The 24341-nt window shown below is 26.9% G+C and overlaps 2 protein-coding genes across 6 annotated transcripts in view; one reads left to right on the top strand and one right to left on the bottom strand.

The window, feature by feature from the left end:
• Nucleotides 1–23534, bottom strand: part of LOC111690547 (dopamine receptor 2) — a 49487-nt gene extending 25953 nt beyond the window's left edge. For all 5 annotated transcript variants that reach the window (XR_006940558.1, XR_006940556.1, XR_006940557.1 and 2 more), the window contains exons 1-2: nt 23397–23534; nt 2579–2669 (exon numbers count right to left, since the gene is read on the bottom strand). The gene's annotated coding sequence lies outside the window, so the exon portion shown is untranslated. The remainder of the gene's footprint in view (nt 1–2578; nt 2670–23396) is intronic.
• On the top strand, nt 7618–9429 carry LOC124419398 (protein ALP1-like). The gene is made up of 2 exons (XM_046948630.1): nt 7618–8687; nt 8741–9429. Exons 1-2 carry the CDS (start codon nt 8304–8306, stop codon nt 9278–9280), a joined length of 924 nt encoding a protein of 307 aa, XP_046804586.1. The 5' UTR covers nt 7618–8303; the 3' UTR covers nt 9281–9429.
• Nucleotides 23535–24341: the final 807 nt, after the last annotated feature.

Genomic DNA, 24341 nt, shown 5'->3' with positions numbered 1-24341 from the left:
TATTTTTTTTCACATTATAATTATGTGTGTTTATTATGAATGATAGTTTTTGATTAATGTCTCTGGAGGTATGCGTGACTTTTTACTTGTATATTTTAATTTTACATTAAATTCAAGTATAGTTTTCAATATTTTTTTGCTTCACATACAAATACTTATTTATACATAATCAGATTCCAGAAATTTATACAATTATTATGCATATAACTTAGTTATGAAAAAAATTCAAAAAACATATGGATTAATGCATATACATTTACATTCATATATGTTTTCTTGGATTGGCTAGAGTAAGCAGAGTTACGATTTCATTAAGGATATAACTTGTCTATGTAAACATTGGTTCTGAAGATTGTTGATTTTTCACATCTTCATAGAAATCTTTTTTAAATAAATTTTCCGCAAAAATTATTTAACATAGGTTTTTCTCAGGAAAGTTTTAAATGATTTTAAGCATTTTTTTAACGATAAGTTTTCTTTACAAAAGTTACATTGTTAAGTTTTCTCCAGAAAAACTATGTATTGAGCAGTTTTCCAAAGAAAACTTGTATTGATCAGTTTTCTATAGACCACTTGAAGTGACCCGTTTTCTATAGAAAACATGGGAACCTAATAATTATAAATTAGGATATTCAAGTTTTCTATAGCAAATTGATAAATACAAATTTTCTAGAAAACTGACCGAAAGAAATTTTCGAAAACTGAAAACTGTCGATAATTTTTCGAATTCCTTATATAAATTGTTTAAATCTCGATGCTAAACATTTAAAATATTAAAAGTTCTACAAGTAAAGCAATGTGATTTGTTTTATTTTTAAGCCTCATAATTTAAAATGATTACATACATTCAACACAATACATAAGTATGTTAATCATATACATAATGCTGCGTAGACTACGGTCTTATGAATGAATATTACGTTTAATTGTTTAAATTTTAAATGAAATTTCCCTTAATTAATTTGACATTTCGTATAAAACGTAAAACCCTTTTTTTATTTAAATTTTCTAAATAACTTTTTTGGGCGTAAAAAGATTATGATAGATTAACTTGATTGTTTATGAATTTGTATGAACACATTTTCAGCTCATTGTTGGTGGTGTTGTTAGTTTATATTGTCTTGAATTTAAAAAAAGACAATCCTTAATGAGGCAGGATGAGTATAAAAGTAAAATAAAAACATGTATAACTAAATATTTTCATACATTTTTTGTTCTTGAATGTAATTTAATTGTCATAAATTAAATACACCTTAATAACAAAATAATTATAAAAAAACTCATCTACATATACCTTTAAGACATATATATTCACATACAAGTAAACATACTGTCAAAATTAAAATCCCATAAACAAGAGTGTCATCTTAAAAAACACCTCCTTCGCAGACATTGTCTTTACCATCTTTATGGTTATTTATGTTGTTCTTGTTTTAACTACATAGTTTTGTCTGATGTTCTTGCTGTTGTTGTTGTTGTAGTGATAATGATGATACTTTTCATGATACGTTGATGTTGCTGGTATTGTTACACATTCATTTTGTTTTAAATATTCCAATGTTGTAATATCAACCGTAATGAGATGCTTCACATGACTCTATTACACCTTAACAAGTTGTTGTTGTTATTGTTTACAATTTTGTTGGTCGTAATTTAGCTGAGATAATATTGTTGTATATATTCCATCTTAGCTTAAGATTAAGCTTGTTGACATAATTAAAATAGTAAATTAATGCTAAGGAATTACAACGCCAAAAACTACGAATATTTATACACAAATATTTAGTACAAATATTGTGTAGACAGTATTATCCTTACAGCAATAATAACAACATCAACATCAACAACATCATAATCAACGTCATCATCGTTATAATTAACAGTTTTCTCATCAACATTTGGAAGTATCACCCAACAATCCCAACTTGTATTTACATTCACCAACATGAAATATGTTTGGAATTTTCAAAAATATTTTGTTCCTGCTGTTTTGTCCCTACAGGTAAGATGACGATATATCTGTGGGTTGGTAGAGTGATGCTCTTGTGAAATTGAATTAGTATCTCAATTACAACTTAAAGCTCAAGTACTGTAACAGAGTTTCTAAGCTAAAATCATGACAATCACAAAGGACTTTTTATTATTTTACTTTAGGGATGGTTTAAGGGATGTAAAGCTGATAAATAGATTTTATATAAATGAAAGTTTTATTAACAATACAAAATAAAACACTTGGCCAAAAAATGCAAAGTCTAATTTTTCTTTTTTTTCAAAGAAAATTTGTTATTTTAATTAGCTTCAAAAATCGTATTTTTTTCATTTTATACAAAACAAGTCCCAATTTGTTTCTACGCTAAAATTTTCCGACCAATTTTCATAAAAATTAAGTTTTCTATTAAAACCTTTCCCGATCAATTTTGTCTTAAAATCTTTAATGAAGAAAGTGCATAAGAACTCAATTATAAGACTTCGATAACTTTATGCTTACTGTGGTTAAAATTTAAGTGCAATTTGTTTCATAAACAACCTTAATCACCACAAATTATTTAAGTAAAATTCAACATTGAAAAGGACTTACCTTTTTTATGTAGATGATTTCCATTCACATGTCATCCGTTTGGGGAGCATTAGCACCGGTTTTATTTTTCAAAACATATTTTTTATTTCAACTGCAAATAAATAAACATAATTTTAAAATTATTATAACTTATCAACTCAAATATTTTTAAACTAAAATATTAGTAAAACATTAGTAACTTAAAAATTAAGTAATTTATCAAATTGTCTTGTAATCGCTTCTGACTCATATCTATGAGACTATGCAAAGGATAGGTTATAGATATTATTAAAAAAAAATACGCCGGATTTTGTTAAGAAAAAATACGCCGGATTTTGTAATTAATCCCGATTAATTACAAAATCAAGTGCAAAAAAAAATTGAGCTAAGTATGCTTTTAATTCTCATTTGGTTAGTAATATTTATATTAAATTTCCTATAGATATAAACGATTTTACGAATGGCTTAACGTAAGGAAAATTAAATGAAATTACATATGTATTTTTGGCTGTTCCGAATCTTATTCACAATTTAATCAGGGCACAATGTGTGTGCATTAAAAATAAAAAGTACCTACCAGCCATAGAACAAAAAAGTACCAAAAATCCTTTTCTACAGATTTTCATTAATTACGGGATTTGTTTTATGTCTCTTAATATTATACAAAATACAAAATTTTAAAGGTACCTTTTAAAGAAGAAAAATGATTACACAGTTTTCATTTACTCCCGGCTTTCTATGGAAAATTTCATGTTTCTAGCTACAATAACAAATTTTAGAAAATATGTCGCACATAATTGTTGAAGATTGTCCGAAGATATATGTAGTCGGACTGACTGACAAAAACAGACATAATAGCTAAAATTGAGAATTTTGTACGTGGTTAAACATGACACCGCACGCGATTTATTTGAATACGTATTACTCAATGCAAAATGAACATCTTTTATTAACAACACCTATACGTATACGTGTTATTGAATCATTGGTATTTCAAATATTAAGTATACGCTTAATTTAGACTTCTATCACGTAGTGGCTATTTTCGAGCAATTATTGGCCATTTAAAAATTCAGCGAAATAACTGCTAATCGTTTAAATTTATTGATTTTTTTAATTCATCATCACAGAGCTCAACGAAAATAATCTATATTTGTGATAACTCATATTTCTTACCAAATATATATATTTTATTCAGAAAATGCTTATTATTATATGTGGTAGTGGAAAAGATTTACGGCGTGCTCTCAGATTCGTGTAATAGAAATACGGAAATTGTGAATAACTGAACTACATATATTTCTGATTAATCAGAGTAACAACAATGAAAACAAAGGATTGCTTTTATACCATATAAAGTTGCTGAACATATATCTCTTTATTCTATCTAATTTTGAATACTTTCAGAGCTTATGACTGGGTTTGTTAAATTATTATTGCCAACTATATTACTTTTTTATTCTTTTTTTGTAAAATTTTGATGTGCTTTTTAAAAAAAAAGGTTTAGCCATTATTTTTAGCCAGCACTGCGTAGCGGTGTTCGTAGATGGTTATATTTTGCACATTGCAATGTGTAATTTATAACAATATTTATTAACATGATTTAATAAGGTCTCAAACTTCTTAGCTTTCTAAACATAATGACAATTGATTGTGTTGCCTTTGTGGTAATGTCGTTTTTTTTTTTGCAATTTCCCTATTACTTCTCTTACATATTGGGAATTAACATTGTAATTCTGAAAAGAAATCTCCATACAAAGATTTCAATATATTAATTTATTACGATTGTTATGAATATTTATTATTAATTTGCCAAAAAGAATGCTTGTACATCTGTAAGCATAAATATTCCATTGTCAGCATGACAAACAGTTTAAAAACTAACGAAATAAATATACAATTGAAATAACATCATCTGAATATATTTTTATTAACAACAAGTATTTTTAAGATATTTCGATTGCCACTCTGAAGTTTGGTAGGAGGAAATATCAGGAAATACTTGAATGGATGATTTCAATAGAATTCAAACCCTTGTAATTTGAGTACGATTTTTAAGAAATTTTCAATATTTTCAATTGTAAATAATAGATGATTTAAAAACGCTGTACATCACACTTATATATGTAAATCTAAAAATTATATTTATAATTGATAAAATATATATATATGTTATGAATTAAGTTAATATAACAATTTTAATATAATTGAGAAGAGAAAACTCTATTACTGAAAGAATCTTAGCGACAATTATAAGTTTTTGACATTTTATTTGCGCTATTATTTCAAGAACATTCAAGTACATACATAATATTCAAGTATATGCATGTTATTATAACTAATTACTATTAACTAAACAATTTTTAAATAGTTTTATGTAGGGTGTTGGTATTCTCACTCGACAAATAAATTCACTCATGATTTATAGCAAAAAAGCAGTACTTGAAACAACCTTAAATAAGATTTCCTTTAAGCTAATTTTTTTTTTCAATATTGTGTCATTTATTAAAAAAAATATATTTGTTAAAAAAAGTAAGAAAATGAGATTAAGGATTTTGGTATCTGGTGTTTTGGTTGGTTTGACTAAAGAATAAAAAGTTTTACAGCATTAGCTTTTTAAAAACACGTACATATACAAAGGTATAAGAATATTTGTATACACGTTTACTCACATGCATATATATAAACGAACAAGGACGAATGAATGTTTAAAACTTTTTGAATTGTATTGTCCCCCCTTAAAAAACACATTGTAATAATGATGAAATAAAAGTGTACAATGACAATTGAAAAATAATTTTCAATAAACGAAAATTGTTGCTGGCTTTAGTATTGTACATGTATTTTTCATATTTTCTTTTTCGTTATATTTTCCACTTTCCATTATCAATTTATGATTGAATATTTTGGTTCTTATTTAATTTTGGTTTTCCCTCGAGAAAAATGTTTAAAATAAAATGTGTAAATTTTGATGTGTCTTTTAAAAATGTGTTTGTGTATAGAATTCACAGATTATCGATGATCCAGTCATATTTACATATGAAAAACAAATTACAATACAGTAGAGGAAAAATAAATGAATAAAAATGAATTAAATTTTTACATTTGCAAGATATTCGGTTTAAAACCAGTTTTAACCTAGATACTCAAGTATACTTTTAAAAAGTATTGAACAGATATTGTGCCAAAAAATTTTGAGATATCGTGTTAAATTCGTTTTGGAAATATTTGAGATTTTATTAAAGAGAAAAGAATGATCGTGTCAGCAACAATTACAACCTATATATTAAACAAAGACTAGTAACAACTATGAATGTATTCTTAGCGAGGTCAAAAGTCACAAAAATAAATATGCAATGTGTTTTACAAGTCTAAATATTTTATTAATTATGATTCTGTAATCTATCATGACGATTTTAATAGACATAAAAAGGTAGCTATTTCACATAAATCAAGCCACAATTATAATAGATAGATATATATCAGTTTATAAATGTATCGTTTTACAATAAATCCCTGATAACCTACCAATTTACTCTATTATGCACTCCCACTGTATATTTGTAATAGGAGGCCTGGAAAAACGCTTCAATTGTCATTTAGGCTAAAGTAGGAGTTTTACAAATACTTCTAACAAAAAAAAGTTTTCATAAGCTTATTCACTCATACGCTTATGTGTGTAAATTTGTTTATACACAAATGTAAATACAAGTGTGTTTATATAGTATGTGTAGGTATTGTACTTGAATGAACAATTGTTTGTTTATATGAGTATGTACATTAGTGTACGTATGTTCAGATGTATTCTTAAGCATGTGAATGTAATTGTATGAAAAACACATTTATTTTCACCAACAACAACGGCAGCAAAAAAAAGAAAGTAAGGAAAAATTATATACAACCATAATATAACTGAATTAAATTCTATTACACAATTGCGGGTTTATGTTACGCTATGTACACATACAACTACAGATAGACAGACATTCATACATATGTATAACATGTGTATTATACAACTGTAGTTGTGTATAGGTATTTATACATATACACATGTCTGAACGCTTGTATTTATAAATTTGTGTTTTTACTTATTATTTTATTTGTAAAAGTGTGTATATTATTTAGTTAAATTTTTTGTTCAGTTTTTTGCCTGACATTCCTCATGTTCACAATTATTTTAATACATACATATGTGCAAATGTTTGTGCAAATATTTTCGTAAAAAAAATTCTAAGAAAAAAAAATTAACTGAAAAAACATGTTTGAAAAATAAAAGTAGCAGCAAAATGAATCCCCTATTAACATTATAGTAAAACGCACGTTTTTTTATTTCAATATTTTCCGGGCATATTTTGTTCTTATATTTTTTCTACGTTGAATAAAAGTCAGTTAAATGTGAGTGAAATCATATTTGCATGTGTTTCTACATGGAATATTGTAAATTGCCTTAAGGGAATTATGTTGTTTGAACAAAATCATACCCAGCAGTTTTGCAAGGGGTATTGTTAATATAATAAATCGATAATATTTATATTTTATCCAAGAGTCTAACTTCGAGATTCATTAGAATTTATTAATATTTGGATCATATGAAATATTGTCACTAATATATATACTATATACAGAAGTCACTTCAATTCTGTATCTAAAAAATAGGTTTTTTACGTTTGATGTTATATGTTTTGTCTAAATCTAAGCCTATTTGCTTAGATTCAGACATATTTGTGAATGAAAGGCATTAAACAGTTAAATTTTCACAATTCTCTTATTGGTAGGACATATGTTAAAATAATTATTAGTCTCTTTGGGATTTGCTATCCGAATTGCAGGGTACATAGCAATAAACTTGTACATACATACTTATAAGTGACTGCCGGAATGTTTGACATAATTGTCCAACAAACAATCGGGCAATTTGTTTCGTACATTAATATGAATAAGTGAATATGTTTGTCTGTCGGTATTTATGTATGTTTTTTGAAATTGCCACAAGGAAGTACGAATATAATTTTAGCTTTAAGATTTTAAGTTTAAATTTCTACTGACAGTTTTAACCATAGAAAAGGTATACATAGAACTGAAACTGAGAATGACAAAACCTAAGTCTGCTGTCAAAAACCTAAGTCGTGAGAATGTATTAGTTGAAAAATATGTAACCCAACAAACACAAACTCTTTCGTTTAAAAAGTTTTTATATTTTTGTTTGACATTATGGCTGACTTCCAAAACGTACTCATACAAAGTTTGTATACAGTTTTGTTGCGGTGCTTAAATCTTGTATGTGTAAAAAGTTACGAAACATTGCAACCATGTGCTTTGTTTATTCTGACGTTATGAAATGCGAGCGATGCAATGTATTATTTTTTTAATAAATCAGCTGTTTGTGTTATTTTGAAAAAATTATTTGTTTACAAAAACGAAAATGGTGAGCGCTGCGGTCCAAGTTTTACTTGATAATTTTTTTAATTTGTCGGAGAGTTCCACTGGAAACTCTGTCCAAATTTTGTCTACTATAACACACTCAAATAAAAGGAAAAGAAAAGTTCTAATAGCGCCTCGAAACAGTCCAAAGAAACGAAGAAAGGTTCCAAAAACCATAAATTTCTGGAAAGTAATTTCAAAAATGCCGGACGACGTATTTAGTAGCCACTTTAGAATGAAAATTCGTACTTTTAAGGCAAGTTATCTAGTTGTTGTTCCCGTAAAATGATTATAAATTATTTATTTCTAGACATTGAAAAAAATGCTAGATCCTTTGTGGCCAATGCGCAATACTGGACGGCCTTGTTTGTCCTTGACCAAATCGCTTTACATAACCCTGTGGAAGCTTAGCAACCAGAACAGTTTCAGAGAATTAAGTGATCGATTTGGTATAGGAGCGGCAACGGCGTACAGATCATTTATTAAAACGCTTAAGGTGATTTGTTTACTTAAGAGCAAGGTGATAGTATTTCCATCTACCGAAATAAGCCAAAAATCGACAATAGAGCAGTTTCGGGCTAGTCGCGCATTTCCTTTCCCTTCTGTGTTAGGATGCATAGACGGAACGCACATTCGTATATCTCAGCCATTAAGGGACAGCATCAGCTACTACAATAGAAAAGGTACATTCTCTATAGTAGTACAGGTAAAATGATCTAATTAATACTTTTTGCATTATTTATAATCATATTATTCCAGGCCATTGCAGATAGTAAGATGAGATTCATTGATGTTTTTGTTGGCTATCCCGGAAGATGTCATGATGCTTCTGTGTGGCGTAGTAGTCCAATTCGAAAAGCAATCGTTACTAAAAAGATAAAAATACCACCCGAATGCCATTTGTTAGGAGATGGCGCATATCCCCTGGAGATGTTTTTAATGACGCCTTATAAGGACAATGGATATCTCACACAGGAACAAAAAAAATTTAATTACGTGTTGAGTTCGACAAGGGTATTTATAGAGCAGGCATTTGGAATATTAAAGAAGAAATTCCGTATCTTAAATTACATTGAACTTCAAAATATAGCTCTGGCCAAGCAGATTATTATGGCATGTTTGGTACTACATAATGTAATAATTGACAACGAGAAAACAAATGTTGATGATAACCCAATTATGGATGAAACCATCGGTGAAAGTTTAAATGTTGATAGCGAAGACCATGGGAGTACCGATTCACAAAAGGATGAAGCTAAGAGAAAGAGAGAGCGACTGACAATGTTAATTTCAGCTTAGATACATATACATTGTAACAAACATACAGTTTGAGACAAAAATGTCTACATAATGGTCAAATATTAAACTTTTTGTCAAAAATGTTAAACTAAAAACTATATTCAAAATAGTTTTTTATAATGGTGTTTATAGAAGACAATTCTTAACAAAAATAAATAAAAATCGACTAAATTATACTTTAGAACAATAAAAAATTTAGTTACTTAAATTTATTTTTCTTAAAAATATCTTCAATAAACACCATTATAAAAACACTAAACTTTTTTGAATGTCGTTATTAATTTAAAAATTTTGGCAAAAAATTTAAATATTTGACCATTATTTCAATTAAAAATTATAAATTATTTTAATGTTTTTTATAAAGGTAAATGAATTAAAAGAAATATATTTTGTTTGGAGAACTAAAATTATGATTTTTTTATTTCATTGGAATACGTAAAAAATAACTTAAATAATCTCACAGGTAAATTCATGTAATTTTAGGTACAGAGAAGAACACTTAAATCTATAAACATAAACAAATTAATTCATAAATAACGTATATACATATGTGGAGTATCGTACCAAAACAATATATTTCCATTATACAAAAAAAACTTAAATGCAAATATATTCTTTTAGTAAAACAATTGAAAATAAAAATATTACTTTACTGGAACACTTCATAGATGTATGTAAATAAAATATTGGCACAGTTGAAGCTAATATAATTTTGTAAGGCACATGTTAAGTTTTTTGGACTGTTTCACTTAACAAAATGCGTAAGTTGCGCATTTCTTCCAACTTTTGCTTCTCTACTTCTAGCTTCCTCTCTTCTATTTCCATTAGCTTTTCCATGGATTCTTTATCATTGTGGGCCTGTTGCTTTAGAAATTCCAAAACTTCACATTTTTTCTTCTTTAAAACAGGCTCTGGTGACGATACCACTTCTGGAAAACTATTTTCTGTTTGTGAATCGTTTTGAGGATCATTAAGTGAAGATTCCAAATTCACTTCTGGAACTAAAACGTCACATCGGGAACCATAGACTTCGTCCATTTCGTCGAAAAATTCCCAAGTTGTGGCTGCTTCTCCAGATGTGTTGTTACGTTTTTTAATTCTTCTATAGGTTACAGAAAAGTTTAAAAACTTTCTTGTGATATCATCCCGTGAGAAGGGGAAAGATTCGTCCACCTCCTTGATCTCACGTAGGACTTTCTCCCACAAAACATTTCGCTTTTTTCGTTTAGCGCAAAAATCGGCTTCATTCCGCAGCCTTGTAACAAGAAGCAGTTTTTTTTGTTCGTGAGTCCATTTTTTTTCACTAAAAAATAAATAATGTATAAGTACACATATGATTTTTTATTTAAATAAATTAAAAAACTTACCTTTGAGAATTTTCCATCATTTTAAATTTCCTTTTTAATTAAAATCAAATAAACAAACGCGAGTAGCAAACAATAAAGTGTCAAAGCATCATCTTAGAAACCGATGCCATGAATACTTTTTTGCGGCGTTTCTGATACGTGCCGACTACGTTTTGAGACGGTATGCATTATCAATGTTTTGTACTGCGGCGTTATGAAACACTATACCTTGTTCGAATACAAAGCAACTGACGTTTTGGAAGTCAGCCTATATTTCGATATTTTATGAAATAATGTTTTGAATTAGCCATTTTTATTCAATATCAGTTGACCAATGTAAGAAACATCTTCTTTAAAAATTATTCTTAATTTTAAATAAACTCTTTGTGTTTGCTGGGTTGAGTCAATATTGACACTTAAAAATTATATTAAAAAAATAAAAACGATTGAAAAATTTGTTTCTTTCTGAAAATGTTTTCAATAATTTTATAGGAAAAACATAACTTTTAGCAGTGTTTATTGCAGCAGCAGGGGCTATTTTGCCAAAGGAATTGTGCTAATGCTAAAATTAACGCTTGATATGAACGATTATTGTTAATTTCAAAGCAGCCCAAATGCAGTCAAAATACACCCTACACCACACTAATGGGTACGGAATTTTGTTTATATCTTAAAGTTTGTAACACCTGCGTCGATGTCATGATGTAATCCGTCCATAAATTAGCCTATTGAACTTTTTTTGTAAGCGGTACATGCTATACAAGAATAGGGTATTTATAAAATTAGGCTCAACAAATTTTATATATACGAAATTTTGATTACATATTGTTATAATGAGTAGTACATTCATTAATTAAGCAAACATCAATCTCTTGAATATAACTTCTACATTAAAAAATACTAAATAACTTATTGCTACTTACTCGCAATGTGGTAGGGTATGATGTATTCGGATACATTCTGTACTTTCATATTTTTGTTATTTTATGTAAACAAAAATAAAAATACTCATACAATTGTATTAAATTCACACAGAACCTGTACATGTAAGAGAGTAATATTTCTTACTCTCAGTAACACTTCTATTTATTTTTCTATGGTTTTAACACTGTTAAAAATAATAATGGCATAACCATATATTGTGCAATCTCGAAACACAGAATTTCTTAAAATTGTTATCCTTAGTTCTGCTATTTTTTAATTGATTTAAAATGAAACTTTAGTTTTATAAAAGAGAACACTTTTTCAAATTTTTATTAAAATTTATGATTTTAGATATTTAAATTTTTAGAATTAATACGAAATCCCAAGTATTTGACTTGCAAGTTAACATAAACTTTTTCGGTGACGTATGAGTGATGTGGTATCGAAAATATTCCAAAAAAGTACTTATACGACGTGTAGGCTGGTACTATTGAGTTCTTAAAACTTTTACTAAATTAAAAGTTTTTACTTTATAAATAAAAGAAAATATTGAAAAATAGTTAAATACACAAGCAATTAATTTTAATAACAACTTTGTTAGTTTTATTTTAGAATAAAACTAATATTTGACGTATTTCGAACAAATTCAGTTAAAAAAGAAAAAAAAATCCAATAGAAAATTCATTTAATTTCGAATTTAATTTAATGCCTAATGAATGGTAACTAATGAGTTTAACCTTATTTTAAGTCTTCGCGAGAAATTCTTATTTTTTTTATACAAGTACAAATATACAATTTTGACGGTAATACACAATTTAGTAAACTAAGTACATATAATTAAACCTAAATCACCGCTACTTATAAAGGAAACTTTAACATCCTGGTCACGGTTCACACTACAGCGTATAAATAGGAAACTAAACTATTCAAGTTTATTTACTACAAATTACTGCTGCTGTTTATTTTTAGAATTTGTTTATTTTCACAGCGACAATAAAAACAACAACAAAGATAAATAAAACACAAACCTAAACTAAATAAACTCAAGCAGTAGACTAAGAACAGTCATGGATGTCTGTCATGGCAGTGTATGTGTGCAGAAACATTTAATTGTAATTAATATTCTTATTCTTGTTAATAAAAAATCAATATTAAAAGCAAATAACATCTAACATTTCTATACATAAGTAGATACAATTTTACTTTACAGTTGAGATACTTGACACTAATATTAACGAAACTGTATATGGTTTGTATGTATATTTAATATTAAAAGTAAATAAATATGTATGTTTTCAAAGATATTAGTTTATTTAATAATTTCTTAAGATTCATAAGAGGATTTTATTAAAATTGTAATATAAATTTATATATTTACATTTACGTAAATAAATACATATTTACACTTGTAAATTGCTTAATATTTTCTTTACTATAAAATTATTTTGTTCTTTAATACCATAAATGATCTTGAGAAATAATTAAAAACATTTTTGCAACATTGAGATTTATATATAAATTAGGTTGATAGATTATAGGATTTATGGGAAAGTATTTGCAAAAGATGTCCATAGATTGATTAGTCATTAGATAATAGATAGTGCATAGTGCATAGACTAGTCAATAAATTAGTTAGTGGAATAGGCAATAAACTAATCAATAAGCTAGTAAGTTATAAAATAGGATAATTCATATAAAATTATAAAAAGTCAATAAAAAGTCTATGAAATAATCAATAGACTTATCTATGAACTAGTCCATATACTAGTAAATACAATAGTAAATACACGATAGACTGGTCCGTGGAATAGTTAATAGGTATGCTCTCCAATAGACTAGTCGATTAATATTAAATAAAGAAGTCTTAAAGTTTTAGAAACATTTACTTAAATTCAAGTTAATTTACTTAAAGTCGCCAGCAAATTTAAAATTCCAAAAACTATGGTAATCAGCCAACAACAAAAAATTTCGTTGATGGTTTGAGATATTCACGTGCGCTATACACTTTGGCATTTAAAGATAATTTGGCAATTAGTTAATTACTAATTGATTTTAAATGAACATTTCTTGTTACTGAACATTTAGCCCTAAAAATAACAAATATAAATTACAATAAAAATAACAACCATTAACAATTTTGTTTAGAACTTATTATTGTTATCGTTGTTGGTCTCAATAGAGTTGTTGTGATTAACACAGATATTTAATGTTGTTGTGCTGGTTTTAATTAAATACTATATTTTTTTAATGGCCATTACAAAACATGCTACATAATAATAATAATACAACAACAAAAGTTGTGAATAGGGATAAGAGTGGGGTGGTGTAAGGCAATGTTTAGCTACCAGTAAGTAGTCTAGGCATACCAGTCAAATGTTTTAGATTCATATAATTCCACAGTGTTTTTTTTGGTAAATTTAAAAATCTGCGTATTTTGTAAGTGTGTAATTTAGCCAAACAAAAATGTTGTAGGCATCTAATTTGTTGGCACGAATAACAACTAGAATGTTGTGAGCCATAAAAGAAACATTGAATTGAGGGATAAATGAAAAATAGAAAATTGAAAATCCCAAACCAAAAAGCTAATTAAGAATTTAAAATGCTTCACAAGAATACGCATACAACTTAAAATACATACATATGAATGTGTGATGTATATAAATATTCAATATTTGCAACATGTTCAAATGCAAATTAGCAATTGTTTGAAATTGCAACGAAATAACTGACAATGAACAATTGTAATAAAATTACAAACACTAAATATTATCCATCTACCTTAGGGTTCTTTATACATACATGTGTATTGAAACAAATGTAAACTTAACACAAACGTGTCACTAAATACAATTCCCACAAAATATGTGTACATGTATAATTCATGTAGTAGTAGAATGTGTACGTGTGTAGTGTTTTAAGTTTGTGTAAATTTAAAACTAAATGAACAAACGAACACACAAGATAAATGACCACTGCAGTTAATGATGGTGACACTTATGAGACCGCATTTTCCAAAACAAAAGTACTGTTTGTCTATTTGCTAGTCTGAATGCCTGCTTGCCTGCCAAGCTAACAAAAAAAAAAAAAAAAATGCCAAATATATTGCCACAACACATTCATAATATCACATCATGTCATATGACACATTTGCACTATCGCAAGCTTAGGTTTATGTATCTTTATATACAGCTAAACATACATATACATATATGTACATACATATGTGTATGTTTTGAATACTTGAAGAGTATACAAAATTTTGACATGATCTAGTTTTTGTTAAATAAATAAAATGGAAATTTTAGTTTATTTTTGTTGCCCTAATAAATGCTGAAATTTAATTTTATGTTCCTTAAATGGGTTTTTAGCCCATATCTTTACAAATTCAAATACATAGTATAGCATCAAATAAGAAGCTAATGCAAAATGATCGTAGTTTATGATTGACTTATTATATATCAGTGATTTTTAAATGCTTTCGACCTACTACAAACTGGGCTTCTTAAGAAGTGGTTACATTGTAATGAGATAAAGTACCTTTAAAACGATTCAATTGTATGATTTTTCTCTATTATAATAAAAACATTTCTGTATGATAAAAATATGTAACATAAAATTTCAAAAACACCTTTAGTAAATATTTTATGATGGTAATTTTTCTTGGTATTTAGGGGTCATCCTTATACTATGTCTGTCTTACAACCCGAAACACTTTGTCGCACAAAAACAAACATTGGAAAATATTTTCCCAAAAAGTCAAATGAACATCATAAAAACAATAATGACAAAATATTTTATATACAAAATACACATAAACATACATACTTTTATACACATTAATATGTAAAATATCTTACATGTGTGTATAAATGTTTTGTATAGTTATTTTAAACCAAAAAAGGAAATCCTTTAACAACAATGTATTCATGTGGTTGCTGCTTGTTTTTAGATTTGGTTTGATGTCAACCCAGAAAAATACTTTATAATGTTTTTCATAAAAATTTTACAGTAAAAATTGTAAAATATTTAAAGCCATTTGTTTACAACCCAAAAGAATTAAAATGACATTTCACATATAAAATTATAAAGCATACAATATACATACATATATGTAAGCACCCATAACATTATAAAAAGGATACCCAGAAAATGAGACTAAATGACAGATAAAAAATCTATATAAAAAATATTCCATTTCAAAATTTAAGAATACAAATGAGTACAACAAACGAGTTTACATAAAAAATCATACGCACGGACATGAAATAATTAAAAAAAAAATAAATAAAATACAAGAGATTATTTTTGCGGCACTTTTCGAAAATTATTATAAATTTTGCATTGACAATTAGGTAATATAGAAGAGGATACAGTTGACATAATCATTAAATACTGATTACCTTTATAATTTAATGGTCTTTTACTGTGGTCACTCACATTTGATATCTGTCACTAAAATGTTATATCCTCTCTCTAATCAGTAGTGTCCATTTCATGTGGTCACGAACATGTGGAAAACCGAACATGTTTTATACAAATTTCAAAAACGGTACAAGTGTAATGAAAATCATGTACATGTATGACATAAAGATTACCAAAATGAAAATTCAAGCCAGAGCACAGTGAACATTTTTCTAACAAAACAAGATTGTAGATTTTTTTATTACGATTATAATTATGTGGCCAAATACAAACTGATTTATTATTGCAGTTAAAGCCAATTCAATATTAAATGGAAAAATGTATTTGTGTAATGATTGCAAACCGTACGAGGCGTATGATTTATGTTAGATTATTGATTTTATGTGAAGGTTTTGTAATAAGTATTAAATGTTAAAATGTACATTAGAACAGTCCTATAATGGAAGTTGTTGAAATCCCTCCGAAAATAAAGAGTACTCTACAATACCCTTTAGCAATTTGTTACTAAAGTTAATATTTGTTAAATCAGTATAAAAAGAATAATTTGATGGTTCTTTTATGATTTCTTATATTTTTTGCAAAAAGAAAATTGGAAACAACCTAAAAAGTTACTTTTTATCCTTTAAGGTTAAAAAAAATCGATAACTCATAATGAACTAAATTATAATATTTGGTGAGAAAATTACACATGTAATGGTACAAAAAGAATATAATTAGATTGTAAAAATAAAAAACTAATAATTAAACCAATTTGATAATGTGTAACATTTCGTTAAAAATTATTTCTAAAACATTTAAGAAAAAAAATATGAATGAAAACATAAATTGTTCAATGAAACTTTACTACATTCGCTTAACTATACGGTAAAATAGAAAACTATTCCCTTTATATTTTTACCATAAATTCTAGCAAATAGTTGTGTTCTGCAATTGAATTCCAGTTCGGATCATTGTATTTCGTTTTCTATGCGTCTAAATGTGAGTGTTGTATGTATTTAAGATTGTATATTTGCTATATAGAGTATGTGTGTAGTGTTTGCAGGATACAAAACAAAAGGAAAAAATATTTATTTCCAACTACAAAAGAATACAAAAAGGAAATACCTGTAAGAGCATTTTCCATCCAAAAGAAAATGAAATAAAATGAAGTAAATAAACATTAGAAAAAAATGTTTTCATTAATTAGATTTCTAAACAATCTTTTTATAGCCAACATATAAAGATTCTATACTTCCGTTATAAATGGAGAAAAGAAAAATAATAAGAGAATTTTATAACAGCACTGAATAGGTTTATGTTTAATGGAAAAATAAAAGAATTTAACTAAAAATATAACGGAAACAGACATTAAGTGTAAATGTAAAGAATTTAAGCAGAAAAAAATGGATATAATTTTATACATTTTATGTAGTACTAGTGGCGCCGGTCCGCGTTGCAGAAACTTGATTCGACGTATATATCCCTTAAATTTTGGTTAAATAATCTGTTTAGGTTCCCATAATAGACCAAGTTTTATCCAATAATCCGCAATAATAGGCAAATATTTGGTCTCATTTTCGAATTTTGAAAGCACATTTATATATTTTTTTTAATTTAAAATTACAACTTATATTTAGAAGGAAATACATCAACAACTTCAAGTTCTGTTAAAATGTATGTATTGAACTTGTATATTTCCCTTAAGTTACATTTTGTGTTGTATAAATCATCAATTGGTTTTACCAATTCTGCTCTAATATTGATCTCACAAATAACAAGACAAGCCGTTAAACACATCTGTCAAATAGAGATTGCTTATTGTTGTTTTTTTTTTCTAGTCCTTTAAAATCCCTTATAACATCCGTGTTGTCAACATATAAGAAACAAAACAAAAAATAAATAAAAAAATCTAAATAAATATAAAATTCTCTACAAACGAAAAAAGAACAAGAAAAACTTAAAGGAAAGAAATAAGAAATAGCTACAAAAAGAAAACTAATTTGGCAGAAAAATCAATAGAGAAAAGATTTAAATTGTATGTCTACTTACTGTACTGAAAATACAACATTTTAGAGAAGTTGTCATAAAACAAAAACAACATGAATATTTTACATAATAAATGTACATATACATTATATTCAATTGCAACACCCACATTTTTGAGGAATCTGAGTGAAACATTTACCCCTTTATTCGTAAACAAAATGTTATGTTATAAAAAGTTTATAAAACAAAATTTCCATAAAAAATTTGATTTATAAATCGTTTTTAAAATAAAATTTTGTTTATGAATAAGGACTTTAAACTTTAAACAAATTCACTTACTCCTCTTCAATAAAGTCAACGCTTTTTTAAAAAGTTTTATCTTCCAACAAATAAATAATACTTATTTTTAATACTTTTCCTAGAAAGCATTTAAGTAAAATACAACATCACTTTTTAGTTGTTTTAACAACTATAAAATGATGAATAAAATCATGATTTTTTTTCATTTCGGTAGAGAGTTGCAAGTTAAAACAATTATAAATGTATAGTTCGGCTTGGTTAAAAATGTGGATTATTTAAAAAATTTATTTTTTAACTTTATTGCGGAATATTTTTACTTATTGTTGACAAAAACAGATTTCTTACAAGAGGGTTCATAGGGGTGTAGGGGTAAATATGTGCACTACGTCTACTTCAAAGTTATGTATTTAGAATTTAATCACGTTATTAGTGTTTTAAGTGAATTTTGACTTAAAGTCATTTAATGAAGGGAAGTTGTTAAGACTCATTTCAAAAAAAATTGATTCAGGATTTTAAATCGCTGGTATGGAACTGAGAACCATTCGATAAAAACATATATTTTTTTTATTTGTTTCAAAGTTAGTACATCAATACATATCGACTGATTGGTATTCATACATGAAATTCTTAAAAAGGTCTATGCTCGGGACACTATTGTCTAATAAAGTAGGATTTTGACAAGTACATTAGTCTGGTTTGACTAATGAACTAATCTAAATTCTAGTCTATTGACTAGTATATAAACCAATCTTCGTACTAGTCTATGGACTACTGACTAATTTATGGACAAGTCTCCAGAATAATTTCCTGAATAATATACCCAGTTTTACTTTAAACATTAAGAACAGACTACTAATTTATTTAATGAAAAGTTTAAAAATCAAGTTCTAAATAATTATCATTTTAAAAATTTTGATTATAAGGTTTAACCAGATTTATCTCCTCTACAGGCAATTTTTTTAAAAGATTTAGTAATCCATTTACTAAATTATTTGAATGTGTTAAAGTAAAGTAAAGAAAATCTAGTGAACACCTTGTTTACAGCTCAATAACTTTATTCTGAGAAGGATAAAAACAAGTTTAAACTTTTCATGCCTTTTTTTACCATCTAACAACCAATAAAACACCTACAACAAATAACAATAAAAAACTGAAAAAAAAAACAAAATGTAAAAAGTTAAGTTTTTAATAAAAAAGATGAAATGTTTTGAACTTATGGTCTGCTTTGGTTTGTTTCTCATGACATCATATCACACGTGTTTAACCCACGTGCCTTTAAAAAAATTTAAAAAAACACGCGTTTAAAAAACACTGGAAAGGACTAGTCCAAAACTAATACAAATTACATATGTATGTACATAAAAAAGCATGATCCATTACCACTTTTTACTAAAAGATCACATAATATACACATGGACTACACAAAACTATTCACATGATCTTCAACATGGATCTATGTATTGCGGACAAACTATCATGTACTCCAATAATGTTTTCAGAGGAATAGTTTTCGAAATATCTTAATCCAATATTTTGGTAGGTACTCGAATCCTGTTTTAAATTAAACGAAATAAATTAAAGCTTATGTAGAACAAGCGGAGGGAACTGTAAAACGCTGGAACACTTTCTCTGTTCTAAGGCGAAATAAGTTTCAAATATTACCTCAATGTTATTAAGATATAAAATCTTTCAGGAATACAGATTGCTAATGATTTTCGTCCTAGAAATTACATTTCTTTAAATACGTCAACCTTCGAATTTATCCAAAATATTTTTTATAATTTCTTTATAAATTGAAAATAAATCTAAATTTTTTTACAAATAAAAAAATAACTTCTTTTGCGAGAATATTTCTAAAATTTATTAAACTTATTTTACAGAGAAATCTTAAGCAAATAAAATATATTAATAGTAAAACTTTTCATGTTTAACATATGATGCAATATGTTAAGACTGCTGTGTATTGGAATGGATGTGGGTTTGAAAAATTTTGTTGTTAGTGCTGTGTGCATAAGTAGTTTTAAGTTTTTTTCGCCTAAAAAAGGAAAACATTGCAATTTGCTGGCTTTTAGTGTTTTTTTATTTTGTTTAGAGAAATATTTGTTGGGACTAAAAGCCTTTTGATGTTTGTCTCCCTAGATCATTTCTATTCAATTTAAATATTGTTGTAGTTTAATACTGTTGAAGTTGTTACTGAAACGCATGCAACAGCAAATGCTGCTGCTTGCGTTGGTTTTTGATATTTGTAAGGAATTTACTTCCTTTTTTAATAAATATGTTTTTAAAAAAAAACTTAGTAAAGACTGCTAGTTTTTTAATATAGATATTTGCAATTTAATGTGGTGGTTGTTTGTTTTGCAGCAGCTGGGAGAATATTAATATTGTTACAGAAATAAATATGAATAACTGAATTTATTTAAATAAAATTTTGTAAAAAAAATTTAAACTAAATAAAATGCAGTATGTGAGCCCTTCAGGCCTGATAGAGGTTTAGGCGTATTTCTTTCAAATTGATATATACATCCTCTGTTAAACGAACTAAACGAAATGGAGAAAATATCGTAACGTCAGTCAGTATATAAGAAATGATAAGATAATTCATTAACACTAAATTGCTGAAAAGAAAATTATGAAGCAGATCAGAGTCTCTTGTGGGAATCGAATCCACAACTTCTAGATTGAATTTTACGAACGTTAAACTTATATTCTAAACGGGATTGTAGCAATTTTTTTAATTGTTGCAAATTTTGATATATGAAAAATAATTGAGAATTTTTCTATTTATAGAAATATTTCTAGAACTTCTCAGTTTGTATCTAGAGTATCTATAAAAATCAATACATTTTTGACACTCAATGATTTAGATTTATTTTTAAATAATATGGTGATAAAACATTTTTTTTACATAATACTTGTTTTTGTTTCCAACAATATAAATTAAATATGTACTATATAAACAATCCCCTAGAATTGTATTTCCTACAAACCCACAAAAGGCAGGCAGAGTTCAAACCAGAAAATAAATAATAAGGAAATGTTGCAAGTTTACTTTTACAAAACAGGAAAATTTGTTTGTTTTACTTAAACCAGAAATACCTACAACAAAAACATACATGTGGCTGTAGGGTTGATGATCCACTTGTATATTTAGTTTTATTTTATGGCAGGAATTTCTTAATGAAAATCGAAACTTAATCAAAGGCACTGATTGATCGAATAAGTGAGTGAGTAAGTGAGTGAATGAATAAAGACTGAATTAAATGCAATGAAAAGGAAAACAAGGCTGTTAAACTGAAACTCAAATAAAAATAACAACAAAATAAGTTTAAAGAATTTTTAAATAAAACTTTACCTAACACATTATTATAACGGTTTTGGTTGCTTTTGTTTTATTAAAAAATAAAAAATAAAAAAACTGAAATCGCATGAAGCACTGAACTGAAACTTTTTCGAAATAATAAAAAAACAAAGATTTGAATTGTTTTTTGAAGTGGAAACCGCTTTATTTAATAAGAAAACTTTTTCAAATGCCTTTTCTATCCCAATCTTCCCGCACAGAAATACTCCTTCTTTTTGTTAATGCCATAATCTTAAAGGCGAAGAAAAATTCTTTGTCTGTCTGTCTGTCGGTCGGTCTGTTTGTCAGTATTACGGTTTGTTAAAGCCTGCCTCTGCATTCAATGGTGAGTGAAGTGAAGCAGAAAAGTTTAGTTAACAATTTTATTTATTTATTTTTTTCATCCCGTTTTATTTTATTCTATAATACAGATACAGATTTATATGTATATTTATATAATTTTATACTGTGTATATATAAATAAACAAACAAACACCAATACAAAAAGAAATATGTATATTTAGACATAACAACATTCTCATAAATATAAAGAAATTTTATTTATATTTTTTGCTAAAATGATTTATAAAGTGGTTAAATTAATATGATTTATAAGCCAAACCGAGCCAGAAAGCAAGCGGCCCAGTGAAATTGTCATTTTTAAATTGTTTGTTGAATTTCTGGGAATTCCGTTTTATTTGCGCTTTCGTATATTTTCCTTTCCTGTTTTTTAGTTCATTTTAATATCAAACCGATTATTCTGATTATTATTATAATATTTAACTTATTCCCTTAGAAGAGTGGCAGGAAATAGCAGCAGCAGGAGGAAATGGCAAGCAAATAAAGTAAAAAGTAGACATTTTGGCTCTACTACGTCTGTCTCTTTGCTGTCTACCGCTCGTTACTTGCTGGGGAATTTGTTTTTCAACTTTTCTGCTTTTCTTAAAAATAAATATTAATGAATTTTTCATTAGTATTGTTATTTTTGTATTTTGAAAAGCTAATTTTATGACACTTAACTTATTTTTTTGCAGATACTTTAAAACTTAAGATGCTTTCAATGCTAAATTAGAAATAGAATAAAGCCAAAAGAAGAGCTCAACTAATGTTTTATATGATGTGTTTTTAATTTTTAAATATTCGCCGTTTTATTTGTAATTGTGTATGAAATGATAAAATTTAATTAACTTGGCAAAAGAATTTGAAAAATTAATTAAAATGTTTATTAATAGAGATATTTTGAAAACTTATGATAATGACATTTTCAACTACTGAACACTTTTGTATTTGGCACTTTTATAAAATATGTTTTGAAATCAAGTGCCAGAAAACTTAATTATAGTTAAGTAAAAAGCACTTAAATATTAATAATGAAAGTGCATAAAATTATCTGAAAAGATTAAAATATTTAAAGATTTTGTCACTGTTTTGAATTAATCAATATATAATTATTATTAATATTTTATTTAAAAGTTATGCTTTTGACAATAACGAATATTGACCGAATTCAAGTTTTTATCTTCGACCAAACTCTATTTATTTCTATGCATAAACTTAAAAAAAATTGTTAGCTTAACTCATTTAAATTCATAACTTTTTCACAAAACTTTTTTCTGGCGTTTATTTACCAAAAAATGCATTTCACTTTAATTTAATCACTAACTTTACTTTAGCAATAAAACCTTGAAGCATTTCTATTCTATTTGAATACATGTCCTACCTTAATTCGTATATGAAAATTTGCATTTTTGAAAGAAAACAAAAACAACAACCATAACAAGAAATGAAATTATACAAAGAAATGGAAATTTATAAAACTTACCAATATGAAATGTTGCACACAAAACTCCTGTTTACAGTTGCCAAATTGAAACGAAACAAAAGGAAAAAGATGAAGAATTTTGTACGTACTCCTTTTTATTTAATTTAATTTTGGCCAGAGTCTAAATCGAAATTTGCACACTTTCACTGGCTAAAAAAAATTATGTGGAAATTTTTAAAATGCCTTTAAGTTCAAGGATAATTATTTAAAACACACACACACATCCGTGCACAACTGCACACATTTATTCTTCCGGTTGTTTTCTACACACTTTCAATTTATTTATTTTTTTCGTTGCGGCACAATAACAGTGAATAAGTATGTGTGAATATGTATCTTGTTACTGTGCAAACTCAACTAAATCATACACACATGCCTAGATATCTAACCACATAGCACAGTGTACCCACTGTGAGCCTGTCTACCAAATAAATCGTTAGTTATATTATTATACCCAACAGCACCACAGTGGGGAAGGTATAATAAAATTGATTCGATCCATGTAAACTTTGTAATGAATCTGAAAGTTACAATTTTTTTTCGTTCTGCCAAAAGGACGAAACTTAACGAAAATAGTTAAAAATGGTTCATTTTTTACTAAATACTATGTATTTAGCCGATTAAATTTGTTATTTTATAAGATTTGATTTTTGAAAATGGAAACTCGATATACATATTTCATTTCGATTATTTTTAATTTGTATAATGCACATGTATAATTGCGTGTAGGTATATAAGTGATACATACGTTTAATTCTTGACATTTTTAACATTTTACTTTACCAAGAACAATATGGATTTGTGGTTTGTTTAATTTAAAAATCGTATGAAATTTGAAAACATTTCCTTGTTGGCATGAAAAAAATGCTATACTATTGTAGATTTGCATTCGGGCCAAACGTTCAACTCCCATCTAAATTAAGAGAAACATTTGCTGTGTCAATA

This window comes from Lucilia cuprina, chromosome 4 (genome assembly GCF_022045245.1).
Source record: "Lucilia cuprina isolate Lc7/37 chromosome 4, ASM2204524v1, whole genome shotgun sequence".
NCBI classification, from domain to species: domain Eukaryota; kingdom Metazoa; phylum Arthropoda; class Insecta; order Diptera; family Calliphoridae; genus Lucilia; species Lucilia cuprina.
This window is presented reverse-complemented; position numbering and strand designations above follow the sequence as displayed.

Coding starts and splice junctions, on each gene's coding strand:
- LOC124419398 (XM_046948630.1), top strand. CDS start 8,304: ATGCTAGATCCTTTGTGGCCAATGCGCAATACTGGACGGCCTTGTTTG. Junction 8,688..8,740: donor CATTCTCTATAGTAGTACAG/GTAAAATGATCT, acceptor ATATTATTCCAG/GCCATTGCAGATAGTAAGAT.